This window comes from Prionailurus viverrinus, chromosome D4 (assembly GCF_022837055.1).
Source record: "Prionailurus viverrinus isolate Anna chromosome D4, UM_Priviv_1.0, whole genome shotgun sequence".
Classification (NCBI taxonomy): Eukaryota; Metazoa; Chordata; class Mammalia; order Carnivora; family Felidae; genus Prionailurus; species Prionailurus viverrinus.
In genome coordinates, this window is record NC_062573.1 from 30,185,350 (window position 1) to 30,196,013 (window position 10,664).

A 10,664-nucleotide genomic window follows, 5' to 3' on the forward strand; every position below is an offset into this window, starting at 1 on the left:
TATTAAAAACATAAATATAAAAGCCTATTTTTTTCCTATTTAATAGTTAAGGTCAAATTTACAATGTAGTGACCCCCAAAGTTAAATTTTTAAAATAATTCTTTTTTTTTCACTAAGAAACTCCAAGCTTTGGAAAATAAAAAGAACAATGATCTATAGTCCCACTGTCTTGCCAGAACCTATGTTGACATTTTGACATATTTCTTTCTCGTCTTTTCAAAAGCCTTCTGATAATTCTGACAATATGGGATTACAGAGGGCAGCCCAAAGTCTTCTGGTAATAACCCCCTTCCCCCTCCCAATGGAGCATTCCTCTGTAATAGTGCATTTCCTCCCTTGAGAGGGCTGCCACCCTCCATGAACAGGCTCAGGGGACCTAAACTCCATCACATTTTCCGTACCCTCTTCTTAACCTTAGCCATTATTACATTGGCGCACATTTTCCTTCCTTTGAAACTTGTTAGAATCTTTAACACTGCATATTTTTCAAGAAATAAATGTCTTCAAATAGACATCAATTCATATGCCTTCATTAAGAATAGGGAGAAGGGATTCAAATGCAATTAACGTGGTAATTAAAGGTCTTTGTCTTTTTTAGAGCTATTAAAATGGGTTAATTGGGTCATTTAACAATTAGAATCCAAAAAAACTCTCCAAAGCCTTATGTTTTTATATGGCAATGGATTCTAAAAATACTTTGTATTTATAATTTGTTTTTAAACTAATTTCTTATTCTTCAAGAAAAATAGTTTAAAACCTGCTTATTTGCATGAAATGGAATGGAACAGATAAAGGTAAATTAGTTCAAAATAAAATTTGATATTCACATTATGAAAATACAAAGCTCAGGTGTTATCCTCATTAACGACACATAAGGACAAGTGTCATATTTTGCACTCTTATTCCAAGAGTCTGTAATTATAAAATTAATAAAACAAAAACCCAAACAGATTGCTAAAAGACATATATATTGGCTTTAAGGAGGTACAATCTAGAAACATCCAAGCAGAATTACCTAATAATTAGAAACATCAAGGTTTGGCTAATAGTTTGGGTCACATGTGTACTAAAGATAGGCAAGTAAGCAGGAAGCACATGCTCCAGCCACAAGGGAAAAATGCAACTTCTAAGACCAACCAGCACTTAAAACAACAAATACACACCCTAATCTAAAACTAAAATATTCATAGAATTATAGGATTTTTGAAGTTAAAAGGAATTTTGCCACAAAAACCTCCTAAAAGCTATAATTCAATTTAGTTAATTAAAAGCTATTCTTGTTTTCTTTTCTAAAGAAAATAAAGATTCCTCCTAATTAATGTCTTCCTAAAGAATTACTAAAACAGAATATATATATATATATATATATATCCCACACTGTTGAGAAAAAAACTAAATCTGAGCTGATACTAGAAAAGGTCATTCTAAATAAAAAAGACATGTTAACAAAAAACTGATCTTGGGGCGCCTGGGTGGCTGAGTTGTTTGAGCAACCAACTTTTGATTTAGGCTCAGGTCATGATCTCATGGTTGGGTTGGTGGGACAGAGCCCCGCCTTGGGCTCAGTGCTGACAGCCTGAAGCCTGCTTGGGATTCTCTCTCTGCCCCTCCCCTGCTCGCACTCACTCGCCTGCATGTGCACTCTTTCACTCTCTCTCTCAAAATAAATAAATAAACATTTAAAGCAATAAATAAATAAAACATTTAAAAGCTGATCTTACTTTCTTTTTTAACATTTTTTTTTAAAAATTTGAGACAGAGAGAGTGCATATGTGTGTAAGCTGGGGCATGGGGCAGAGGGAGAGAGAATCTCAAGTAGGCTCCAAGCTCAGGTCAGAGCCTGATGTAAGGCTCATTCTTACAACCCTGGAATCTTGACCTGAGCAGAAATCGAGTTGGACACTCCACTGACTGAGCCACCCAGGTGCCTCTGATCTTACTTTTAATCATATTTTTATTTTCAAAACAGCCTGGAAATTGACACTTTTAAAGCATTTAAATGACAACTACATCTTCAACTTAGAAGTACATTCTTGCAATCATTATACTTATTCCTTTAAAGATATGTGTACGTTTGGGTTTATATACAAAATATATTATCACCTAAGGAAGAGCCAAACAGTAAAGTGATTACCCATATACACACTATCTGCATTCAACATTGCTAACATTTTGTCATACTGCTTTATTTATCTAGAAAGATATATGTATTTTTTTTCTGAATTATTGGCAAGTTACAGATATCCTTCTCCATTGCCTGCCAAACAGCCAATTATATTCATTTAAATTTTTAAAATAATTCTTTTTTTTTCACTAAGAAACTCCAAGCTTTGAAAAGTAAAAAGAACAATGATCTATAGTCCCACTGTCTTGCCAGAACCTATGTTGACATTTTGACATATTTCTTTCTAGTCTTTTCAAAAACCTTCTGATAATTCTGACAATATGGGATTACAGAGGGCAGCCCAAAGTCTTCTGGTAATAACTCCCTTCCCCCTCCCAATTACCAATATGACTGCCACATAGACCTTTCATAATGTCACTCTTCTAATAAAGGGCCCACAATGGCCTCTTGCGATTCCAATTCTAAACTTTGCAAATCTTCCTTTAACCTTACCTTCCCTGACCTTCTATTATTTTTCAACAAGGAAAGCCTATAGTTACCTTGAACACTGCCTTCTGACTGAAATGCTTAGTGCCCTTTCCCTGCTGACCTAAATCCCAAATACTTTCAACTTTTAAATCCTACCTCAACTCTTAGTACCAATAACTCCAAGCTCTGTTTGATTTTTTGGCCCTGAGGGGCGCCTGGGTGGCGCAGTCGGTTAAGCGTCCGACTTCAGCCAGGTCACGATCTTGCGGTCTGTGAGTTCGAGCCCCGCATCAGGCTCTGGGCTGATGGCTCAGAGCCTGGAGCCTGTTTCCGATTCTGTGTCTCCCTCTCTCTCTGCCCCTCCCCCGTTCATGCTCTGTCTCTCTCTGTCCCAAAAATAAATAAACGTTGATTTTTTGGCCCTGATATTCTAGTCAGAACTGGCAACCTTAACATTTCAATCTTCTCTAACCATATCATGTGTGTACTTATGGTATCCCCAGTTTGACTGTAAACTTCTTGTATCCATTTAGCATAATGTTCAGCTCAAAAAATGTTATTCATTGGTTAATAAGTAACAATTTCCTAGTTATACAAAGGCTTTTACCAGCAAAAGGTACAAAAAGTTTTATTTCTCCCACCATAACACTTTAGTACCACATTTCATATGGTGACTAACCCATAATTTAGCAATATCATAAGAGGTTTTGGCCTAGAACAAAAGATAAATTGGACAATCACATACGCAGGCACAGAAGTATGCAGCCAGCTGGGGATGGGCCCTGCAGCCATAGGTTAAGAAGAGTTGGGGCAGGGGAAGCTGAAATTTTATGGTAGTACAGAAACGATGAGTAAAAAGAAGCTGGTTGGTGGAGAGTGAGTGGGAAATGCAAGAGATGCACCGAGAAGCTATGAAAGGTAGAGAGAGACTGTCCCTAACAGCAGTCTTAGCTCCTGGCAGCTTTCCAGTTCCCACAGCATCCCTCAGGGCTGCTCTGCTGAATTTCCTACCTTTGGATTTCCATGTGTCTCCCTGTTAGATGCTACACAACTAGCCCCCAATCCTGAGCTACCTTGGTTTCTGTTCCCTTAGAGGGTCAAAAAACCCTTAACCTAGACATTCATCATTATGAAACAACTAAAGCAAATGACTCTCCTTAAGGTCCTCCTCACGGATGCTAATAGCCAGTATTCTTGGATAACTCCTTTGCTCATTCTATGCTGCAGGCCTCCCATCTATAAAACAAAGAACCTAAAAGTATAAAGTCTGGCTCCTAGTGGTATATTCCATAATGAGAAAGTTTCTCTTAATACTATACTTTTCTTGATGTCTTCATGTTATCTGTGTGCTTTACAGCACCCATCACATTATGTGCTATATACTTGACTAAATCGCATTTTTCCTCAGAAATACTCTCCAGATTTAGAATATAAACTGATACATACTACTATAATCACATAATGTTAGCAATGTAGATATACATATATTGGTGATATTTAAATGTCTGAATTTCCTACTAAACGATAAACCCCATGAAAGCAGAGACTATGTCTGTTTTTGCATATCACTTTGTATCTGGTGCCTATCACGGTGTCTGGCACTTTTAACAGCTTAACAAATATTTGCTTAATGGATTACTGACAGGTATGAAATTTAGCTTAATGAGCAATAGACCTAGGGCAGTTATTCCTAATATCTATCTTATATACAAAAACAGAACTTTTGATGCTCTTGGCTCACCTGCCAACTCTCCTCTAATCTGCTCCTACCCATCTTCCCAACTTCAGTAAATGGCATCATGTTTTACAAAATTGCTCAAGGTAAAAAATCTACAAATAATCTTTAATTTTTCTTTCCCTCACTTCCCACATCCAATCCATCAGCAATATATCTTGAACTTCTCCTCTTCTATCCCCACCATCACTTCACTCTAAGTCACCATTATCTCCTGCTTCAACTACTACAGAAGTCTTCTAGTTAACCTGCTTTTACTCCTACCCTACCATAATCGCATTTTTTTTCATTCAGCAGCTAGAGTGATCTAAAATATAAATCAAAGCTTATATCTCTTACATAATAGTCTACCAGTTTCTTTCTGCACAATAAAATAATGCACAATAATCCTTATGTGGCTTTTTGCAAGGCTCAGCATCGTTAGCTCTAGCCTACTCTCCTGTGCCCTATGCTGCAACCAAACAGTTCCTTCTTGCCTTAGGGCCTCTGCACTTCCTGGTCTCTATCTCTGTCTTTCTTAAGACCTTTAGTCTTCAGATTTTGCTGCTCAACTTTACCTTTTCAAAGAGGCCTCTCTTCTCATCATTATGTAAAGAACTCCCCCCTCTACTCACACAATTCTGTTATCAGCTGGTTTCCTTCATAGCATACTTATCACTATCAAAAATCATCTTATTTATCTGTTGATTGTCTATCTCTCCTCTGGTAGAATGGAAACTCCTTGAGAGCAGCAAACCTGTATCTAGAACAGCACCTGACATGTAGCAAACAGTCAATAAGTATTTTTCAAATGGACAAACTTGTGCAGTATGCTTTGTTCTTTTAAAAACTACATTTCAAGTATGTAATAACCACCTCCTTGACATTGTCCCACTTTTTGTCTAGAAGAGGCACACTTTTGGTGAAAAGTATGATTATTGAAACTGCTTAAATCTAGGGATATGAGACAGGAACTTTTTTCAGCACACCAGAATAAACTGTATCTGGTCTATCACCAATCCTAGCTCTTTCCACAATGTGGGCCAAGATATGTTTTTGTGAAGAGAATCTGTTTTTTATTACTTTCCTCTAGATAGTGTTTGCTTTTTTCTAACTTAAAATTCATTACATTCTTTTTCAGGATTCTAGGCTATTACATAATTCCTTAAATGTCAACTTACTGAAATTTAGCCCTTAATGTTACATCTTTCCTTCTTTCATACTATTACAAAACATCTTAAATAGAAACAGAGCTACTATTAGGTGCCATGACACACAGAGCCTGAGACCTGAGCATAGGGTCCCATCCCATCCTTCAAAGAGAACATTAGAAATGGGCAGGGGTAGGGGGGCAGCGTGTGGGGCTGAGATTGGAAAGTACACTGGGATAGGAAGAGTGGCACTACTCCAATGTAGAGGTGTGGCCAAACTTCACAAGACAAAATAATCACTGAGTAAGTAATATCATTTCTTCACCTCCACCCCCAGGAATAGCAATAAATATCTCTAAGAACAAATAAGACTTGTAAAGCCTTATACCAGAGGATACACGAGTACCCAGTCTTGGAGAGGAAAAAGAAGACTGATCAGGAATAAAAGCCAGGCAAGCCTTCAGTGAAATACAATTTAATATTTTGTTCTCAATTTTTATTTAGGATTGAAATCCACAGTGGAAGCTTTTATCCACTGTATTATTCAATATCTTTTATGTAAGGACCAGGCAATACATGCTTCCTAGAATTTAGTACAAGGAACAAATCTCACTTTTAGCTCAAAGTTGAAATTTTTTTTTTTTTTTTTATCAAACAATGCAAACTCTATGCTGTCATGGACTTTTAGAGCTGGAAGGGTCTTTAGAAATTATCTAGCCCAGCATTTTCTAAAGCATCCTTTAGGTGTCATGAACAAAAAAAAGAGCTCTATAAGCAAACGAATCTCTTTTTTTCTATAATTGTTGAGATACAAATCAGGTTACATTAATTAAACAAGAAGGCCATTAGACTGAGGTGGTTTTAATGCCTCAGTATCAGTAGCCTATTTATACAGGCCAAAACCTAAGTTTATAATACCTCAAGATTAAGAAATCAAAACCTAAGGCCAACCAATCACAAACAGCCACCTGGGCTTTCTGGATAAGGCAACTTCTTAACCTATAGCCAATCAAATAATTTCCTTGCTTTGCTTCCACATCTTCTCTATGAAAATCTTTCCTCCAGCTCCTGTCACTTCCCATTCAGTGCTATTGGATTCAAATCAATTTTTGCTCAAATAAACTCTTAAAAATTTTAATATGCCTTAGTTTATACATTAACAATCATGACCACTAAATTCACCTTTTGACTTTTATTTATTTTTTAAAGATATCCTTTTAAGTAATCTCTACACCCAACCTGGGTCTTGAACTTACAACTGGAGATCGAGAGTCACATGCTCTACTAGCTGAGCCAGCCAGGCTCCCCCCTAAACTCACCCTTTTAAAGCGTACAATTCGGGGTGCCTGAGCAGCTCAATCGGTTAAGTCTCTTGGTTTCCACTCAGGTTATAATCTCATGGTTCGTGGGTTCGAGCCCCACATCAGGTTCCACAGCTGGCAGCTCGGAGCCTGCTTTGGATTCTCTCTCTCTCTGCCACTCTTGGCTTACTCTATCTCTGTCTTTCTCAAAATAAATAAACAAACTAGGGGCGCCTGGGTGGCTCAGTCGGTTGAGTGTCCGACTTCAGCTCAGGTCATGATCTCGTGGTCTGTGAGTTCGAGCCCCGGGTAGGGCTGTGTGCTGACAGCTCAGAGCCTAGAGGCTGCTTCAGATGCTGTGTCTCCCTCTCTCCCTGCCCTTCCCCCACTCATGCTCTATCTCTGTCAAAAATAAATAAACATTTAAAAAATTTAAATAAATAAGCAAACTTAAAATAGTAAAGTGTACAATTCAGTTGTTTTTAGTATATTCATGGAGTTGTGCAACCATCACTACTACTTAATTTCAGAACATTTTCATTTTTGTTAAAAGAAACTTCATACCTATTAGCAGTCTTTTTCCCATTCCCCCAGCAAACAAGTTTCTTTACTATAGCATCCTTGGACCCTTTATCGTGACTCTAACATGTTTTGTGAATTTATAAGAGAAGGGTACAATGTGCAGTGTTTCCCAAACATATGTAATAGGTAACATTTCAGTGCTTACTATACGCTATTCTAAATTCTATACATGTATTACTTCAATTAATTCTCACAATAAAATCCAAAAGGCACCGTATATAGTAACTGTGGATATTAACACACAGAAAGATTAAGGCTAAGTAACTTGTTCAGATATTCTTAATTACTCCACTCTAATATTTCCCACAGAATCAACTGGTTGTGGGATGAGAATGGACAACTAGTATTCTATGGGCCATAACTTTGAAATGCTTTAGATCAACTTAATGAGAAAAAATGGGGCCCAGAAAGGTAAGCTGACTTAGCCAAGAATACACAGCATATTCCTATTTTCTCTCTTCCTCTCCTTTGATTTCTAACTGACAGCTAAATTTGGAACCCCATTACAATTAACCATCTAATCCCAAGTTCCTGACACAATTCTCGCCCACCTTTAAATACTTTATTTTCTTAAAACAAAAACAAAAAAGAAACTTTTAACATTGTAAACTGCCTTAAAACCTTGCTGGGATTGATTTTGCTCTTTCTACGTGTCTCTGCCTGTAGGCAATGCACATCCCCACCACTCTGCATGTATAAATCCCAGCCATCTTTCAATGTGGGCGCAGTTGGAGGATCTCTCAATTTTCCTCCTACCCTCGATGGATGTCATCTCTCTCCCTCTGTGCACCCACAGCCTTCCATCTCCTCTGGACACTCTGGCCTTGAATTCCAGCGGCTTGTGTCCGGCGGTACCCCACCTCCTGGCCAGAGAGCTCACAGAGGGCAGGAGTTGGCATCAACTCCTAAAGCCCGGCACGTGGGAGATACTCTACCAGCACTGAACAACTTCTTATCCATTCTTGTTTTAATTCCTCAAGAGCAAGAACACAGCTCTCCTTAAGCCTGCTAGCCGCCCCCTCCCTCCCCCCGCGAAAGCAGAGTTTACTGATTTTTAATCTGTCTCCCGCCAGAGCCCAGCGCTGCCTTGGACACACAGTGCACCCACCGCGGGTGGCAGCAGAAGTGGATTTAGCAGGCTCGGGCCGATTCTCTTCAGAGACTTGAACCTGGCAGGCTGTGGGCCCCATCAACGCTCGCCGCCCGAGGTCTGCCTTACTGAACCGAGGGTCAAGTTACAACTGGCCAGGGCGGCGGTAAGGCGCCTGCACCTCGGAAATCCCATCCAACCCTCGCCACCGTTCCGGGCGAAGGCATTTCACCCTCTTCTGACAGAGACCTGCGCCCGGTGTGGGGTTGAGGGCCGAGACGGGGGCCCCTGCCCTGTGGGTGACAGAGCAAGGCCTCGAACCCGGGTCACTGTTCCCAGGGCAGCAGATGACCGCGGCGGACAGAGCGGGAGTGAGGAGGGCTCCTCGCTCGTCCCGTCTCGACGCCCCCTCCCGCCCGCTAGGACCTCCGGACCCTGGGTCACCGCACTAGGTCCAGGTCTGGGGGTCGCGCGCACCCCCGCCCCCTGCTCCGCGCCATCTTGGAGAGCTGAGGCGGCCGCCCCGGACCGCCCCGAACCGTTGCTCCAGCAGTTACTCACCCGCACTGCCCGGGGCCAGGCCCCCTGCCACCTCCGCGACCTCCGCCACGGCCAGGAGAAGCAGCAGCGCGCCTCGCCGGGAGGCCGGGACGACCGCCATGTCCGGGCCAGGGGGTCCGGAGCCACGGGATGCTCGGACCCAGCCTGGCCGCCGCGGCTGCTCGCGGAGGCCCCGCCCCGGCGCCCTGGACCTTTAGTGATTGGCTGCGGCGCGCTCAGGCCCCGCCCCTCGGCCTCTGGGAGGTTCCAAAACCTGCTGGGGGCGGGAACATTCCCGAGACCCCGGCTCTTTGTTAGGACACAGCTGTGTGACGGCTTGTGTAGCGGAGTCCCGCAGCCAGCGTTCCCCAATCAGACGATGTCAGAGCTGGAAGGGCTCTTACAACGCCTCTAACACCACCCGAACTTTGCGGCTGGGGGTCACTGAGGCTCAGAAAGGAGACAGACCTTTCCAAGACTTGCAAGTCCAAGCCTGAACCAAAGGGACCTCTCCCTTTCACTTCTCTTTACCCTGAATGAGCTTCTTAATATCCTTTCTGCCTCACATCCAAAGAAGGCACCCGGGTCAACCCGACCTCCCTTAAAATCTGAGGGGCACTGACCAAGACATGGTCCCCTAACAGGGGACCGAGGGACAGATTCGCCACCAAAGCTCATGTAGCACATGTAGCCCCTATATGTCTTTGATGTACAGTTTAAGTACCAATTCCTATTAAGAAAAGGTGAGGGTTGGAATGCTTGTGTATCTAGATACGGAGAGCCTTGAATCTCAGGTTGAGTTTAGATTTCGTTTAAGATATAATTTGGAGGTGGGTCCCCACTCCACCCCTTACCCCCACAGCTATTTTGGGGAATGTTTGAGAGGGTCCACTGGTTTTCAAAGTGCCTCTCTTTCTTTCTTTCCCTCACCTTTTCCCCTGTCTCTGTTACTGAAATAATACCTTCTGTTCTCCCTCCCCCCCCGCTTTTTTTTTTAAAAAGCATAACCACAGGTATGAATGTAAAATTCCTTAATATTATCAAATATCCAGTAAGTATTTAGATTCCCCTGTTGTCTTATCATTTCCTTTTACAGTTTTTCAAGTTCCAAACAAAATCTATATATTGAAATTAGTTTATACATGTTTTAAGTCCCTTTATATCTACTCTCTCTAAGTTTACAAAGGGAAAATATAAAGAAATCATGATGATCTTTCTAAGACATTTGTTCTGATGACAACTCCCTGGCTTCAAACCCTGAGAGGCCATGTCTTTCTTACAGGATAGAATGATGTACAGTTATTTTACATGGTGTCAGAGGGTCTTAGCAATTGGACCCAATCACCTTTTCCAGCTTCATCTCCACACCTTCCCTGCACTTCTGCCACCATCCTTTCAGAACCTCTTACCTTTAGTTCAAGACCTTTGAGGTGCTTTCACGGCTCTGTCACAACACCTACCTCCTCTGCACACAATTCCCCAGTTCCTGTGGTAACCCTCTCAGCTGAGTTGCTCTAGGCCCAGCTGTGCCCTGGAAGGACCTGAGCAGGTAGTGGGCTCTGTATAAGGTGAGCAACACATCTTGCTTGGCTTGGGACTGTCCTGATTTTAAAACTGAAAGTCTCATATCCCAGGATCCTCCTTAGTCCCAGGCAAAACGGGACAGTCGGTCTCCGTAGTTCTGTGCACCTCA

General features: G+C 41.7%; 1 protein-coding gene across 1 annotated transcript in view; it reads right to left on the minus strand.

Moving 5' to 3' along the window:
- The window catches only part of RECK (reversion inducing cysteine rich protein with kazal motifs), an 85,599-nt gene extending 76,455 nt beyond the window's left edge, over window positions 1-9,144 (minus strand). The window contains exon 1 of the mRNA XM_047831348.1: window positions 8,993-9,144. Coding sequence (XP_047687304.1) covers window positions 8,993-9,092 — 100 coding nt within the window. The 5' untranslated portion in view covers window positions 9,093-9,144. The remainder of the gene's footprint in view (window positions 1-8,992) is intronic.
- Between the last annotated feature and the right edge of the window lie 1,520 nt (window positions 9,145-10,664).